An 18,774-nucleotide genomic window follows, 5' to 3' on the forward strand; every position below is an offset into this window, starting at 1 on the left:
ATATTCTCAAATTACTTTTAGGGGTTTTTTCTTTTGACATCCTAAAATTTAAAAATAAAGTAGCAAAAAATTGATCAAATTCCAAATTTGACTAAAGTTGAATTAACTTTATAAAAATCTGTCGTTTATTTTCCAAAACAAATATTAAGTTTTTCATTACATAGCAGCAATTAGTCACTTAGTCGTGTTTGACTCTTTGGGACCCCATGGGCTGTAGCCTGCCAGGCTCCTCTGTCCATGGGATTCTCCAGGCAAAAGTACTGGAGTGGGTGGCCATTTCCTTCTATTTAAGTCTAATAAAGACTTTTCTTAATCTTATTACTGTGAATTGCTAGATCATCTTTTCTTCTAAATAAGGTGACTTACTGTTTTTAGATAAATATGTACAACATACAGCAAAATAAATAATAAAAGTGAAACTTCTACTTCACTGACACTTTTAAACATAGCTCAAAAAGCAGAAGCCACAAAACATCAATATTTTTATATTTAAAATCATTAAAAAATAATACCTACCCAACATTAGCTTTGACTGGAAAGTCCAAAGTTCCTCCGTATATAAAGTGCATCATAACATTCATTTCTACATGGCTTATACTGAAAAATAAAAGAAAACTAAATTCAAATCCAGAAATAATTAAGGTTTAACTGATATCAATGATACATTCTATTTTCCCATAACTTTTCAGTCAAGATAAAGTTCTAATCTCATTTTTATCTGAAGAATACAATTTTCAAATAACATCCATGAGGTATGCCATTAATTTAAAAATGAAGTTATAACTGCAGCTATGGGTTTTTATATATTGTAAAATGTTATTCAGTTCAGTTCAGCTCAGTCACTCAGTCGTGTCCAACTCTTTGTGACCCCATGAATTGCAGCACACCAGGCCTCCCTGTCCATCACCAACTCCTGGAGTTCACCCAAACTCATGTGCATTGAGTCAGTGATGCCATCCAGCCATCTCATCCTCTGTCATCCCCTTCTCCTTCTGCCGCCAATCCCTCCCAGCATCAGGGTCTTTTTCAATGAGTTGACTTTTCGCATGAGGTGGCTAAAGTATTGGAGTTTCAGCCTCAGCGTCAGTCCTTCCAATGAACACCCAGGACTGGTCTCCTTTAGGATGAACTGGTTGGATCTCCTTGCAGTCCAAGGGACTTGCAAGAGTCTTCTCCAGCACCACAGTTCAAAAGCATCAATTCTTCGGTGCTCAGCTTTCTTCACAGTCCAACTCTCACATCCATACATGACCACTGCAAAAACCATAGCCTTGACTAGAAGGACCTTTGTTGGCAAAGTAATGTCTCTGCTTTTCAATAGGTTGTCTAGGTTGGTCATAACTTTCCTTCCAAGGAGTAAGCATCTTTTAATTTCATGGCTGCAGTCACCATCTTCAGTGATTTTGGAGCCCCCCAAAATAAAGTGTGACACTGTTTCCACTGTTTCCCCATCTATTTGCCATGAAGTGATGGGACCAGATGCCATGATCTTCGATTTCTGAATGTTGAGCTTTAAGCCAACTTTTTCACTCTCCTCTTTCACTTTCATCAAATGGCTTTTTAGTTCCTCTTTACTTTCTGCCATAAGGGTGATTAGTATATGATAAAATAATTAATTCTTTGTTGGGCATCTTCCATGATAGACAAAGTTAGAAAGGACTTTAGAGGTCATAGTTCAACCTCTGGCTCATTAAGAAATCCTCTTCAGCATCTTTGAAAAATGGCCTCTCATTTTGCTTAAAGCCTGGGATGTACAACTACTCCATTCACTAGAAAGATTCTTGCTGTGCCATAGATATTTCTTAATCTGTAATACCTATCCAGCAGCTCTAGCTCTGCCAACATCCTCATTTCACAGATTTAAAAAACATGACTTAAAGAAGTAGTCTGAAGTGATAATCTTTATGTTTCATTGACTACTAGATCTCAGACTCTCAGTTCATGACTTCTTCTCCCAGCACCCCAGATTCAGTCTATTACTCTTATATTTTGTTCATAGCACTGTTACAGGACTTCTTGCATCTTGGCCCTCCCCTGCTCCCCTATTCCTCTGTATCAAGGAAGATTAATTATCTGGTTGGTGGACAACAACCACTCGTTGTTGATCATGAGGAACTTGTTGTTGTTGTTTAGTTGCTTAGTAGTGTCCAACTCTTTGCAACCCTTGGCTTGTAGCATGCCTGTCTTTCACTATTTTCCAGAGCTTGCTCAAACTCATGTCCACTGAGTTGGTGATGCCATCCAACCATCTCCTTCTCCAACATCCCCTTCTCCTCCTGCCTTCAGTCTTTCCCAGCATCAGGATCTTTTCTAATGAGTTGGCTCTTCTCATCAGGTGACCAAAGTATTGGAGCTTCAGCATCAGTCCTTCCAATGAATATTCAGGATTGATTTCTTTTAGGATTGACTGGTTTGATCTCCTTGCAGTCCAAGGGACTCTCAAGAGTCTTCTCCAACACCATGGTTCAAAAGCATCAATTTTTGGTGCTCAGCTTTCTAGATGAGAGGTAAACTGATTTCTTTTCTCCTTTTTTCGCTGCTGAACCAGCGGTAAGAGGTGGTGGGGGAGAAGCGTACTGCTATCCAGATTCAGACTTTCTCTCAAGTGGGCTGTCTTAGAGTAGACATAGCAAGCAAATCAACTTTGGCTTTTGCATAAAAGCATATTTTACTGCCTTATCAAAAATTAAGGAAATGTTTTCTAATTTCACCTGTTGATTCTTTTGTCTTATTGTGAGCAGGAAGAAAGTATACTATTTATTGGGCCCCCCTCAGAACTCCAACAGATAGCTAAGATGGATAGCAGATACCCTTCTTCCCATCACCTCTTTCCACAGATTCAGCAGAGAAGAAAGGAGAAAAGAAATCAAATTACCTCTCAACATCAAATTAACTCTCAGGTCAGAGTTAGTCCTGACCAATGCCCAATGATAAATCAGTCTTCTTGGTACAGAGGAATAGAAGGTGGGACAAGATGCAAGGAGTCCTGCAACAGTGCTACGAACAAAACGGCAATAACAAAAAGAAGACTGAAGAATAATCTAGATGCCTCAGTCAGAGCTGGAGGTTCATCTTAATCCTCTCTCTCATTATATCCTATCACTTTATACCTTCAAGTGTTTTTGAATTCAGCCTCTGCTGTCTGTTGCTGTTGTTTAGTCACTAAGTCGTGTCTGACTCTCATGATCCATGGTCTGTACTCTGTCCATTGGATTTCCCAGGCAAGAACACTGGTGTGTGCTAAGTCACTTCAGTCATGTCTGACTCTTTGAGACCCTATGGACTGTAGGCTGCCAGGCTCCTCTGTCTAAGGGATCTTCTGGCAAGAATACTGGAGTGGATTGCCATGCCCTCCTCCAGGGGATCTTCCTGACCCAGGGTTGGCACCCAGGACTCCTGCGGCTCCTGCATTGCAGGCAGATTCTTAATCAATGAGCCACCTAAGAATACTGGAGTAGGTTGCTATTTCCTTCTACAGGGGATCTTCCAACCCAGGGATCAAACCCTTGTCTCCTGCATTGGCAGGCAGATTCTTTACCATTGAGCCACCAGGGAAGCCCTTTTGCTATATATTTCCCCCTTTTATTGCCCTGGTTTGGCCTCTCAGTTTCTTTCATCTGTACTATACTTCATTATAGTACTCTTGTGTGGGCTTCTTGACTAAAATTACCTCCTCGCATCCCATTTCACACATTGCAATCAGAGTGACTGCTAAAATGTAAATCTGATACAGTCCCTGACTTCTAAAACCCTTTAGTTCTTCTCCATAGGAACTAGGAAAAAAAGCCCAAATTCCTTAGCTTGGTATAGAATGTTCTTTATTATATGATCTCTGGTTCTTTCTCTAGCAGCTGTTCCAAGATAAGCAAACTACCATTTCCTATACCTGACAGACTTACAGTTCCTTATACATCAGTTCCTTATCACAAATCCTCTCCCTCTCTATTTATTTCATCTTTTAGATACAAGACATGTGGCTCTTTACTTCTGATTGTTTCCTTAACACTCTCAAGGGGGAAAAAAGGGAAATCACTGAATGTTAAACATAAATAATAACTGACATTTATTGAGCATTTATTACGATTTAGTCACTGAGCTAATAAGCATTTTCAATGCAATTAGCTCATTTAATCATAACAACTCAATGGGAGATTATTATTATTAGTCTCCTCTTATAAATGAAAAAACTGAAATTAAGTAACTTGCCCATGGAGGTGGGTGCTGGGAAAAAAATAAACTGCCCAAAGTCAAATGGCTAGTGATGCACTGGAATTTGCAATTTAAATCCATACGCCAATGCTTGGGCTTTTAAGCAGTATAGTACACCCACACACACACACACACACACACACACACACACACACTTCCATTATCACATTTATCAAACTGACTTATAATATCTTTGTTTACATATTTGTTTCTCTTTCTAAACTGAATTCTGTGCGGGCAGGATTTGTGTCTTATTTACCCTTGCATCTCTAGTAGAAGCACAATGTCAGCATTGATTCAATATCCCCAGGATCAAAATTTCCTTTCCCTGCATAATACTGGAGCTCTGCATGGAACCAGGCTGGGGACAGTGCTGATAAGACATTCACAGTTTGTTAGGCACAGTATCTAATGTCTGCTAAAGGGAGACAAGGAGAAAGGCAAGAAGAAAAGAAAGGGAGTTCCACAGGGTAGGACTCAGAAAGGTGTTTGCTTTGATTCGATGGCCTTAAATAATATATGCTGAATAAATGTTTAATGAATATTTAATGAATGGCTTATTAGGGTAGTTACAAGCATCTCCCAAACCTTCAGAAGGAATATTAAGTTGAAAACATAGAAATATTTTTAAAATTACTTAATATGTATTTACTGGCTTCTACAATGGTTTCTACTGGTTTCTGCTGATTCAAAACTCCACATCTCTTCTTTAATACTTTGAAAAAAGTCAAATCTCTAAATATACTCATTTATATACATGGATATGACAAGAGTTGATCTCAGTATAATTATGCTATATTATCTGTAGTTTGTTCATATAAAACAATAGCATAATAGTTACATTCCATGCACTTTTCCTTGAAATTTCAAGAGCCATTCTTATTAGTGTTAATGAGGATTGAATATTTATGTTATAAGAATAGTTTCTTCTAAGACTTGACATATTTAAGCAAAGGAGAAAAATGATTAGGTAGGAATAAAACTTTATTAAAATAAACAGCAAAATTTGGACATTTGAGCTTATATATCAATATATATGATAGCTATAAAAACAGCAAGAAACTGTTTTCCTGCTGTCTTAACAGCTGTTTTATTAAACTGCAGCCTCATTATTGTAAGTCATCTGTATTTTTATGAAAACTGTTTATAAAGACATGATCAACTGACTCACCAAAAAAAAAAAATTACTGCAATAACCCACAGTTTAAATAAATGGAAAGATTTAAAGCACTCTTCCCATTTAAACGTAATCAGAACAAAATCCTATAGGAGATGAAAATATTACATACGCTCAACAGTTAGAAAAAATAAAAGACCATGAGAGGACAGCACCAGGCTCAGAGATAACATGCACCCAGTCTGAAACCTCTGTGCTATATATGTACTTCCTAAAGTTTTAAGTTTCTACATATGTGGGCTAAGGTAACATAGGGCCTCATTCACTCATTCATCATTCATTTACATTCAATATTTACCAAATGATAGGCGCTATTCTGGACCTTACATTCTACAGACGGGACATGGACAATAAATATGTCAAGAAATGTGTTTGCTTAGTCACTCAAGAGTCAAGTTGGACTCTTTGTGACCCTGTGGACTGTAGCCCACCAAGCTCCTCTGTCCATGGAATTCTCCAGGTAAGAATATTGGAGTGGGTTGCCATGCTCTCCTCCAGGGGATCTTCCCAACCCAGGGGCCGAACCCAGGTCTCATGCATTGCAGGCAGATTCTTTATTGTTTGAGCCACCAGGGAAGCCCATGTCAACAAATATACGAAGATAATTTTAACAGTGAAAAGTGAAGACAATCTGACAGAATAATATAGAAAAGAGTGACTGGAGAGTTGGGCTGTAGCTCCTTTAGGTGGGGAAGTCTGGGAGACTCTTCTGGGTCAGATCATACAGGTTCTTATAGCTTATGATTTGGGTTTGATTCTAATTGTGATGAGAAGGCATTGAAGAATTTTGACCAGAAGAGAAATATGACCTGACTTACATTTGAAAAGGTCATCCTGAAGGTTCAGAGCAAGCCAGGAGTCTCTGAAGGGAGATGAAAAAATCCAAATTTATATTCTAAAGTCTCAAGCCAACACCAGAAGACTTCTGTTTACATAAAATAGAAACACATGGTGTTTCTTTATGGAAATATTGGCCGTCCAATTTCCAGTACTGGATGTGGAAAACGTCCCCTTGCCACCAGGGGAACTTCCTTTCAGCTTTATCCTCCCACCTTCCAACTCTGGGACATGGGTAGAACTAGGATTAAACGTGTGTGCTCAGTTGGTCAGTCGTGTCCCACTCTTTGTGGCCTATTGCCCACCAGGTTCCATGGGATTCCAGGCAAGAATACTGGAGCCAGTTGCCATTTCCTTCTCCAGAGGATCTTCCTAATGCAGGGATCGAAGCCATGTCTCTGGCATCTCCTGCATTGACAGGCAGATTCTTTACCATTACGCCACCTGGGAAGCCATAAAACTAGGATAATGGGATTCAGTGCACTATTCCTACCTTAATTTATTGAAGGCTGTCTCATGTTAAAATGTCACATGCATTACATCTTTGAGCTACCAACTCAAAAAAGAACCCAAAAACAATTGGTTCTTTTCCGTCAGGGCAGACAAAATTTCCGTTTTAATCTATTGCAGAAAACATCCTACAGATATGCAACAGGGGCACAGTTCCAAAAGAGGTTACTGACCAAGCAAAGCAGGTGTTGCTGTCCTAGTCCTGGAAATGGCCCTCACTTGAACCCTTTACTCTCTAGAAAAATGAAGACAACATCATTTAGGGAAAGAAAAAAGGTAAATAATAATCAGCACTACAGACTATACACCAAACACTATGCCAAGTTTCTCCTTTCAACAACCTCAGGGAAGGTAAGCAATGTCCCAAAGTCATGTTACAGTTTGGGCCTGGATGTAGGACTTCCTTAAAGGACACCAGAGTCCATGATCTTTTTACTATACCACACTACCCCTTGAAACATCTACTAAGGTTTACAAGTTAATGTGAAAAGGCAATTTGTTTTAGACAGCTTTATACACCATGATATACTAATAACATTTTAGGTGGTGATTTGACACAGTCAATTTCATATGTAATACAAGAGGGGATTAGATCTGACAGAGTGCCTGAAGGGGATGGAGGTTCGTAACACTGTATAGGAGCTGGTGATCAAAACCACCCCCAAGAAAAGGAAATGCAAATAGGCAAAATGGTTGTCTGTGGAGAAGCAAATGGCAACGCACTCAAGTATTATTGCCTAGAGAATCCTGTGGACAGAGGAGCCTGGTGGGCTGTTGTCTATGGGGTCACACAGAGTCGGACACGACTGAAGTGACTTAGCAGCAGCAGCAGCAGCAGAGGAGGCCTTACAAATAGGTGAGAAAAGAAGAGAAGTGAAAGGCAAGGGAAAAAAGGAAAGATATACCCATCTGAATGCAGAGTTCCAGAAAATAGTAAGGCGATAAAGTCTTTTTAAGTGAACAATGTAAAGAAATAGAGGAAAACAGTAGAATGGGAAAGAGTAGAGATCTCTTGAAGAAAATCAGTAATACCAAGGAAACATTTCATGCAAAGATGGGCACAATAAAGGACAGAAATGGTATGGACCTAACAGAAGCAGAAGATATTAAGGAGAGGTGGCAAGAATTCACAGAGGAACTGTACAAAAAAGATCTTCATGACCCAGATATGCACAATTGTGTGATCACTCTCCTAGAGCCACACATCCTGGAAAGGGAAGTCAAGTGAGCCTTAGGAAGCATCATTATGAACAAAGCTAGTGGAGGTGATGGAATTCCAGCTGAGCTATTTCAAATTCTAAAAGATGATGCTGTGAAAGGGCTGCACTCAATATGCCAGCAACTTTGGAAAACTCAGCAGTGGCCACAGGACTGGAAAAGGTCAGTTTTCATTCCAATCCCAAAGAAGGGCAATGCCAAAGAATGTTCAGACCACCACACAATTGGCATTCATCTCACATGCTAGCAAAGTAATGCTCAAAATCTTTCGAGCTAGGCTTCAACAGTATGTGAACTGTGAACTTACAGATGTACAAGCTGGATTTAGAAAAGGCAGAGGAATCAGAGATCAAATTGCCAAAATCCAATGGATCATAAGAAAAGCTAAAGAATTCCAGAAAAACATCTACTTCTTCTTCACTGACTACGCTAAAGCTTTTGACTGTATAGATCACAACAAACTGTGGAAAATTCTTCAAGAGACAGGAATACCAGACCACCTGACCTGCCCCCTGCGAAACCTGTAGGTAGGTCAAGAAGTAACAGTTAGAACCGGACATGGAACAACAGACTGGTTCCAAATTGAGAAAGGAGTACATCAAGGCTGTATGTTGTCACCCTGCTTATTTAACTTATATGCAGAGTACATCATGTGAAATGTTGGGCTGGGTGAAGCACAAGCTGGAATCAAGATTTCCGGGAGAAATATCAATAACCTCAGATATGCAGATGAAACCACCTTTGTGGCAGAGAGTTGAAGAGGAACTAAAGAGCCTTTTGATGAAGGTGAAAGAGGAGAGTGAAAAAGTTGGTGTAAAACTCAACATTCAAAAAACTAAGATCATGGCATGTGGTCCCATCACTCCATGGCAAATATATGGGGAAAAAACGGAAATAGTGACAGACTTTATTTTCTTGGGCTCCAAAATCACTGCAAATGGTGACTGCAGCCATGAAATTAAAAGATGCTTGCTTCTTGAAAGAAAGTTATGAACAACCTCGATAGCATATTAAAAAGCAGAGACATTACTTTGCTAACAAAGGTTTGTAGAGTCAAAGTTCTCAGATGTGAGAGCTGGACAATAAAAAAGGCTGATAGCCAAAGAATTGATGCTTTTGAACTGTGGTGTTGGAGAAGATTCTTGACAGTCCCTTGGACAGCCAGGAGATCAAACCAGTCAGTCCTAAAGAAAATCAAGCCTGAATGTTCACTGGAAGGACTGATGCTGAAGCTGAAGCTCCAATACTTTGGCTGCCTGAAATTAAAAATGCTGCTTTATTTTTATTTATTTAAGAGCTGACTCACTGGAGAAAAGGCTTATGCTGGGACAGACTGAAGGTAGAAGGGGATGACAGAGGAAGAGATGGTTGGATGGCATCACCGACTCAACGGATATGAGTTTGAGCAAACTCCGGGAGAGGGGAAAGGACAGGGAAGTCTGTCATGCTGCAGTCCATGGGGTCACAAACAGTCAGACATGACTGAGTGACTGAACAACAAGGACAAGAGGGGAAAGCAAAACATATTGTGTGATGATAATAATAATAAAAGATGTAGATAAAACCCAGAATCTGTTAGGAAATCCTCCTTTTGTTATGGCATTAGAAAGCCTTGTTATATCAAGCAAGATGAAAGAGTCAAAAAGAAATGTATCTTCATTTCTGATGTGCTGGTATTAGAAGTGGGCCTCCCTGTTGGCTCAGTGGTAAATAATCTGCCTGCAACGCAGGAGACCTGGGTTCAATTCATGGGTTGGGAAGATCCACTGGAGAAGGAAATAGCAACCCACTCCAGGATTCTTGCCTGGGAAATCCCACTGACAGAGAAGTCTGGCAGGCTACAGTCCATGGGGCTGCAAAAAGTTGGACACAGGTTAGCAACTAAACAACAACAACGGCATTAGAAATAAATGAGCTAATTAGGAATAAGCCTCCAATGACAAAACAGCAGCTCTGTGTAAGATGAGCCAGTAAGGAGTAGACCCTAGCTTACAACAGAAGTAAAGGGAACATACTGTAAGAGGGGAGAGCCTTATGATCACTGGCACTGCTACAACGTACAGTCTACTTATTTGTAATGACAGTTTGAAACAAATTTGGCTACTTCTATTTGGTTTTCCCTTGAACAAACCACTAAAGTTGGTCAGCAGCAGTTGAGCCATATTATAAGAGGAGATATTTATCCATTACCTCCATCATAATAGAAGATGGAAAATTAGGAACAGGTAGTGGAACAGACCAACAGTTAGGCTACTACTTCTTTATCTATTAACCTGTATTAAACAGACTCCACCTTTAAAAGCCTGTGTTTTGAAAGTTTAATCTGATCACTCAGGAGTATTGATTAAAGATTGCCTTTATTCCCATAGCTAAATACAGAGGTTGCTTTGAGTGATAAAGAACAGATATTAGTAGAGCAGCTCTGGTAGAAGATGTGCCCATATCCCAACCCCATGCCTTGTATTCCCTAAGGAACTACCAGGAACTTTCTGTTCCTATGGAAAAATCACTGATGTAAACAGTGGAAAAGAACAGTCTGAATTAGTTCAAGAACACATACCAATGGGAAACTTATAATTTCTTCAGTGACTACAGGACATGTAACTTATATTTAGCATAGCACTTATTTGCCAGGGAACCCCTGGAAGAGATTTAATTTATCTGATCTTGTTCTTCTCATCTGTAATCTGTGAATACACCAGCTCTCTCAAAGACTGAATCTAAAAATTATAGAACATAGTAACTGTGGAAGTAACAGGGAAAATATATGATGTTATTGTAAGGTATTATCACTGCTAAGGACAGAATCTATTTGGAAAGAGGAACAAAGGTGTATGCAATTGGTATCAGATAGTAAAAACACTGTCACTAAACCTATAAGCAACTAAGACTTCTTCTAGGAAATTAGACAAGTGTTTTCTGTAAATTGCTTTCCCCTGCTGTCAAATAAGGTCCAATAATCATACACTTCTTTTGACGTTTATCTCACTACACAGAATCACATGGTTACCTCTCCATTTAAATTTTTAGTGACTTCACCTCTAATAAGAGTAGATAGTTTTTATAAAAGATATCTAAAACATCTGAAACACAATCCCTGGACACATTTCCAAAATTACACTAAAATGATGATTATCCCTAGAATTGACACACTTACAGAAATTCTGGCTTCTGCCAGCATTATGTCTCTTCCAATATTCAGCAGGTATTTTAAATTCACCATAAAGGAAGAGATCTTATTGGCAGGAAACATATTTTTCAGGCTGTTTTTCAACAGTGATGATAAAAAGTTCACTGACTCAACTACACATTCTTTTTACCCATAGGCTAATAAACTATTTGCTTGGCATATAAAATCTTCCATAATCAAGAACTACCTGGTGGTTGCCAGATCAAAACAGTAGGTGATATAACTAAAACGTAACTCTAGAAATCCTGCTATGAAAGTAAAGAGGTTTAGGTTCTTCTGCATATGTCTCATTTCTATTAAATAAATGAAACATGAAAAGAGATAAAAACATATAAACATTATTAAAAATAATGTTTTAATTTTCCATTTTTCAATAGAGTGAGAAATTACAAATGAGAGGCATTTGGGGATTGATTTTAGTTGGTAAGGAAACCAGACAGCTGTAACCAACAAGGCTCAAGATTATAGACTATTGTGAAAAACAGTGAGAGTTTATCAACATTTTTCACACATCCACTATTATGGAATCATCACTACCACCATTCTACATCCAAGCTTCTAGCCAAGACTGACCCAGTTGAGGAAGCATCTGCAGTGAGAATGATGAAAGCTGGGAATTCTCCCTCAGACTCCCAGGCAGTTTTCCTACTGAGAAAGCCCGCCCCACTCCTGTACACTCTAGATTCTCACAGAGATCATCTGTGACCAAAAAATACTCCATTTCACCATGTAAGGAAACAGTTCATCTCTTAGTAACTGTCTCAGCAGTTGATATAAACTGCCCCAATTGTGTAGATTCACCAATGCACTATCATAGGTCATTGAAATCCACACCTATCCAAATTATTCTTTAACAAAGAAACTACCTATTACAGACTGAAAATCTGTGTTCCCCCATACACCTAAATTCACATATTGGAGCCCTAACCCCCATTTACCTATATGGAAATAGGGCTTCTAAGGAAATATGTGTGTGTGTGTGTGTTAGTTGCTCAGTCATGCCCAATTCTTCACAATACCAAGGACCATGGCCCACCAGGCTCCTCTGTCCATGGGATTTCACAGGCAAGAATACTGGAGTGGGTAGCCATTCCCTTCTCCAGGGGATCTTCCAGACCCAGGGATCGAACCCAGTCTCCTGCATTGCAGGCAGACTCTTTACCATCTGAGCCACCAGGGAAGCTCTCTAAGGAAATAATTAAGGTTAAATGAGGTAATAAGGGTAGGGCCCTAGCTGATCTGATAGGATTTGTGTCCTTATAAGAAACACCAGAGAGTGAGCTCTGTCCCTCCACCTTCCTTTCCCCTCTCTAGCCCCCCAGCCCCATGCACTAAAAAAAGGGTCACTGGAGCATACAGCAGAAAGTGCCCATCCACATTCAAAGGACCTAAGGTAAGAGGTCTCAACAGGCACCAACCTTGCTGGTTGGTCCCTTATAGAACTGTGAGAAAACAAATTTCTGTTGCTTAAAGCAACCAGTTTGTGGTATTTTGTTATGGATGTCTGAGAAGAGTAACACATAATCTCTATCACTAAATGCTCCCAACTTCCTCTCATTTTCAGAAAGTGTACCTGCTGAATTCCATCACATGAGAAACATTTCATTGAACAGATAGGGAAATCAGATTCATAAAAAGTGCTCTGTATGAAGTATTATTTGCAATCATTTGCAGTCAAGCTTCCTTGCAAAAATTATGCTTACCTTTGAAGAGTAATGTACTCCTGGGAGCTTTCAGCCCAACAGCCACTCAGCATTGCAGCAAAATAACTAGATCTGGCACTTAAAATGGCTCTAAAGGAAGAGGGGGAGAAAACACAGACAAACATTTGTGCACAATTGCAAAATATAATTTTTTATGAAATTTTTCATCTTTACTTCTTAAAACATGATAACAATTTACCTGTCATTTGTATTCACTGGTAGATTTTAATAATAGAAATTATAAGCCTAAATTTATACCAAAGTATTTTAATTGCTTCCTTTGAACATTAATTCCAGTGTTTTTTTTTTCATCTTTTTAATTTTTTCTCTCTCTTTCTTTTTGGCTGCACCATGTGACTGGCAGAAGCTCATTTCCCTGACCAGGGACTGAAACTGGGCCATAGCAGTGAAAGCCCAGAATCCTAACAACTAGGCCACCAGGGAAATCCCATTTAATTTTTTCTCTTGAAAACTCTTAAATTTTAATAACAATTTTCATGAGTGAGAGAATAACAGGTCATTTATAAATGGAGAAATAAAGACCAAATGATGTTAAGACCTTGCGGAAATATCAATAAGAGACTAGAACTCTAAAAGTCCTGAGTACCAGTTCAAAACTCAACATAATTATGCTCATGGATACCTTTCTCTTAAATTCAAAAAATTATAGGAAAAATATTTTGTTTTGAATGTCCATTCTATCTCCTCAGATAGAATGTTAATTCATCCATTATTTAACTCAACAAATACCTACTGACTTCTATTCTGTGCTAGGCATTAGTCTAGGGACTATAACAGTAAATTAGATACAGCAAAAATCTGAATATTCTAGCAGGGGCTGGGATGGAAGAGGGGAAGGGGAGAAGAAGAATAAAAAGACATTTCTGGCAATGGCTTACTAGGTTGTCTCAGACTAATCCTCCTGCTGAATAGCTTGGAAGATTAGGGGGAAAAAAAATATACTCGCGCGTGCGTGCGCACACCCGCACACACACACACACACACACATCTGAAAGCAAAAGTAAGGTTGAGAAGCTAAGAAGCTGAATCTAGATTGCTTCTGGCAATCTTTACAGGCTTGGAGGCACACAAATTAGAATTTGGGATTCAGCAAAGAGGAGAGACATCACTTTGATGACAAAGGTTCATACAGTCAAAGCTATGATTTTCCCAGTAGTCATGTACAGATGTAAGAGCTGGACCATAAAGAAGGCTGACTGCTGAAGAATTGATGCTTTCAAACTGTGGTATTGGAGAAGACACTTGAGAGTCCCTTGGACTGCAAGAAGATCAAACCAGTCACTCCTAAAGGAAATCAATCCTGACTATTCATTGGAAGGACTGATGCTGAAGCTGAAGCTCTAATACTCTGGCCACCTGAGGTGAAGAGCTGACTCACGGGCAGACTCTGATGCTGGGAAAGACTGAGAGGAGGAGAAGAAGGGGGCAACGGAGGATGAGATGATTTGATGGCATCACCAGCACAATGGACATGAGTCTGAGCAAACTCTGGGAGATAGTAGAGGACAGAGGAGACTGGCATGCTGCAGTCCATGGGTTCACAAAGAGTCAGACAGGACCTAGTGACTGAAAAACAGCAACAAAAAAGAGGAGAGACTTTGGTGGATGTCCCAGAACTTCAGTTGGACTCTGAAGGACTACACCTTTGAAAGAAGAATGAACAGGAAATAGACAAGCCTTTTTTAGAACTGAAGTCAAGCTTTGAATGAGCTAAATCCTTGGCTGGATTAAAGTGATCTACACCTAGCCTAAATACAGTGTGTGTGTCAGCTGCTCAGTCGTATCTGACTCTTTGTGACCCTAGGGACTGTAGCCCACCAGGTTCCTCTGTCCATGGAATTTTCCAGGCGAGAATAGAGCAGGTTGCCATTTCCTACTCCAGGGGATCTTCTGATCCAGCGATTGAATCCGTGTCTCGTGTCTCCTGCATTTGCAGGTGGATTCTGTACTACTAGCCACCAGGGAAGCTCACAATGTAGTGTTACTCAGCAATAAAAACTGAATGAAATATGATATACATAATATCCAAGGATGAGGTTCCAAAAGATTTTCCTGAGCAAAAGAAGTTCAATAATATGTCTGAGATCATTTATATGAAATTCTAGGACAGGTAAAATAAACTGTAATTTAGAAAACACAACAATCAGAAAATAAAAGAAGGCCAATTAAAAATGGGCAAACGATATGAAGAGAAAACTCACCAAAGAAATACAGATGGAAAATAAGCATATGAAACTCAGTTTTGGCCTGAGGATAGAGAGAGGGAGGGCTTCCCTGCTGGCTGATTGGTAAAGAATCTGCCTGCCAATGCAGGAGACATGGGTTCAATCCCTGGGTCGGGAAGATCCCCTGGAGAAGGAAATGGCAGCCCACTCCAGTATTCTTGCCTGGAGAATCCCATGGACAGAGGAGCCTGGTGGGCAATGAGGTCCCAAAAGAGTCAGACACAACTTAGGAACTAAATAACAACAACAGAGAGAAGGATGGTACTAGTGGCAAATGGACACGGCAGAGTTTTTGAGGTAATAAAAATTCTCTATATCTTGATTGTGGTGGGAGTTACACCGGTTTATATATTTGTCAAAACACATCAGATTAGACTCTCAGTTGTGTGCATTTGATTGTATATGAATTCTTTTTTGAGTTCATTTTTTTAAATAGAGGATAATTACCTTACAATATTGTGATGTTATTTAGTCGCTCAGTTGTGTCTGATTCTTTGGGATCCCATGGACTGCAGCATGCCAGTCCTCTCTGTCCCTCACCATCTCCCAAAGTTTGCCCAAGTTTGTGTCCATTGCATTAGTGATGCCATTCAGCCATCTCATCCTTTGATGTTCTCTTCTCCTTCTGCCCTCAATCCTTCCCAGCAACAGGACTTTTCCAGTGAGTCAGCTATTCGCATCAGACAACCAAAAAACTGGAGCTTCAGCTTCAGCATCAGTCCTTCCAAGGAGTATTCAGGGTTGATCTCTCTTAAGATTGACTGGTTTGATCTCCTTGCTGTCTAAGGGATTTTCAGGAGTCTTCTCTAGCACCACAGTTTTTGAAGGCATCAATTCTTCAGTGCTCCAGCTTCTTTACAGTCCAGCTCTCACAACTGTACATGACCACTGGGAAGACCATAGACTTGACTATACGGACTTTTGTTGGCAGAGTAATGTCTCTGCTTTACAACACACTGTCTATGTTTGTCATAGCTTTCCTGCCAAGGAGCAAATGTCTTTTGATTTCATGGCTGCAGTCACCATCTGCAGTAATTTTAGAGCCCAAGAAGAGGAAATCTGTTACTATTTCTACCTTTTCCCCCTCTATTTGCCATGAAGTAATGAGGCCGGATGCCATGATCTTAGTTTTTTTTAATATTTAGTTTTAAGATGGCTCTTTCGCTCTTCTCCTTCACCCTCATCAAGAGGCTCTTTAGTTCATCTTTGCTTTCTGCCATTAGAGTGGTATCATCCACATATCTGAGGTTGTTAATGTTTCTCCCACCCATCTTGATTCCAGCTTGTAATTCATCCAGCCCGGTATTTCTCATGATGTGCTCAGCATATAGATTAAACAGGGTGACAGCAGACAGCCCTGTCGTATTACTTTCTCAATCTTGAACCAATTAGTTGTTCCATACAGAGTTCAATATTGTGATGGTTTTTGCCGTGTATCAACATGAATCGATACTAGGTATACATATGCCCTCTCCCTCTTCAGCCTCCCTCCCACCTCCCTCCCCTTCCCACTCCTTTAGGTTGTCACAGAGTATAAAGATTAAAGGCAGGAGGAGAAGGGGGCAACAGAGGATGAGATGGAGACATCAACATTCTTCTCAGTAATTAATAGGACAAGTACACAAAAAAATCAGTTAAATGGAAGACTTGAACTAAATGCTGCACGCTAGCCATTTCCATTTAAGTAAGACGAAGAACGACTGAGGCTTAAACAATTACACTGTTCTTAAGATAGAAACTTATGAAAACACTCCTATTTAATTGGATTCAAGCCTCAGTTTTTTTAAAAAAATATGTTGTAGATACGTGTGTTAAAAATTTTAGCAGATTTTTTATTTTCCAACACACCAAAAACTATTTTCTCCTTTTGACTAAATGTAATCTCAACTGACAAGGCTGCTTCTGGCTCTCTCTGTAGAGGTGCCCTAATTTCCCCCTTCCTCTTGCTTTATGGTACATTGCTATTCAATACTTCTTGATGTTAGCTCAACCAGATTCACTACTCCAGGCATAATAATGGCCTGGATTACTCAGAGAAACTCTAAATATAGAATTTTTCACTAGGACTATTTTTTAAGTACTCCTGCTCCAAGAAAAAAAATATATATATATATATATATTTTTTCTATCAGTTCCACATAACTGAATAAGGGTTAAACCCACATCAGTGAATCCAAACTTTCTGGAGCTGTCACCATCACCCATGCTGCTAAGTCGCTTCAGTCGTGTCCGACTCTGTGCGACCCCATAGACGGCAGCCCACCAGGCTCCCCTGTCCCTGGGATTCTCCAGGCAAGAACACTGGAGTGGGGTGCCATTTCCTTCTCCAATGCATGAAAGTGGAACGTGAAGTCGCTCAGTCGTGTCTGACTCTTCGCGTTCCCATGGACTGCAGCCTACTAGGCTCCTCCGACCATGGGATTTTCCAGGCAAGAGTACTGGAGTGGGTGCCATCACCTTCTCCAGTCACTATCACCCATGACACTCTGCAAATATTTTAGAGAATGTAAACTTTAAAAATGGTAAGTCAGCTTTCTCTTGAGACATTCATCTTAACATACACTGACTACAGCTTTCATAGGATTACCTAAGTTTTAAAAGTGAGTTGTAAAAATAGAGTGGATGCCTTGGTATCTAGTACAATGAAGACTGATAGTTGTCTGATTAATCAAAAAATTAGGAGAGAATTTTAAAAATGATTTGTCTATATCATAATCATTTTATTCTAACTTAGAAAATAAGTATGCATTTATTCACAAATCTTTGACCATAAAGCCAATCTTTTTTTTTTTTTATGTGAATTCGCTGATTGGAGCCTCTTACGTCTTGCAAAAACTACACCTATACACCTTGTCTATGATTTCTAATTCAAACTTCTCTGAAATGAAGAAAGAAATTTAAAACTTTTATGAAGCAATCTGAAGTATAGAGTCATTTAAGATTTTCATAATTTCCCCTCAAGTTTTTGTATTGTTTCATCTAAACTGAATTCAATAACAATTTTTAAAATGCCTCTCCCTTATTAAGCTTTCTAAAACATTCACTTCAGTTTTCACTGGAACAACAATTCTTTTATATTTCATGTATCATTGGTTTATATGATACATCATTAAGTCATGCTATCAAAATAAGAAATTGAAATGGCATCAAACAGGTTTGGGAATAAACCCAAGTGACTCAAGGGACACAAACTCAATGACAGGAATGGAAATGTTAGATATACTGGAGAATGGCATCCTAGTCTTGAGAGTTCTGCCTACCATGTCAGCATGTTCTGCAGAGACCATGTGAAGAGCAGGTTTAGTCATGTTCAGTTAAGGAGCTTCTACTCTAGGTGACTTCTTTTCTTTTAGGCATCCATTCTCTTTGGCTTTGGTTCCCCACTGCAGCCTCTCTCAAAGGCCCATGGTACTAAAGAATCTCACCTCTTTTCTATCTATTGTTCCCACATCTAATTTATTATTTTAAACCTTTTAAGAGGATAGGGTTGACCATTTATCATTAATAAAGTAATTAATACTGAGAGATTCATAATCCACTTTACTGCATGATAATTTGGAATTTTATTATAATTATTTCATTAACGCTCCCTGGCAATCCTAGTAAGGGAGGAAACAGCAAACTTTTTCTGCAAAGGGGCAGATAGTAAATAAGAATATAAGTATATTAGGTTTTTCAGGTCCC

The 18,774-nt window shown here is 39.3% G+C and overlaps 1 protein-coding gene across 1 annotated transcript in view; it reads right to left on the reverse strand.

Moving 5' to 3' along the window:
* The window catches only part of BTBD8 (BTB domain containing 8), a 93,431-nt gene that overhangs the window by 37,690 nt on the left and 36,967 nt on the right, over positions 1 to 18,774 (reverse strand). The window contains exons 5-6 of the mRNA XM_068966222.1: positions 12,845 to 12,934; positions 517 to 597 (exon numbers count right to left, since the gene is read on the reverse strand). Of these exons, the coding sequence (XP_068822323.1) occupies positions 517 to 597; positions 12,845 to 12,934 (171 nt within the window). The remainder of the gene's footprint in view (positions 1 to 516; positions 598 to 12,844; positions 12,935 to 18,774) is intronic.

This window comes from Capricornis sumatraensis, chromosome 2 (genome assembly GCF_032405125.1).
Source record: "Capricornis sumatraensis isolate serow.1 chromosome 2, serow.2, whole genome shotgun sequence".
Lineage (NCBI taxonomy): Eukaryota > Metazoa > Chordata > Mammalia > Artiodactyla > Bovidae > Capricornis > Capricornis sumatraensis.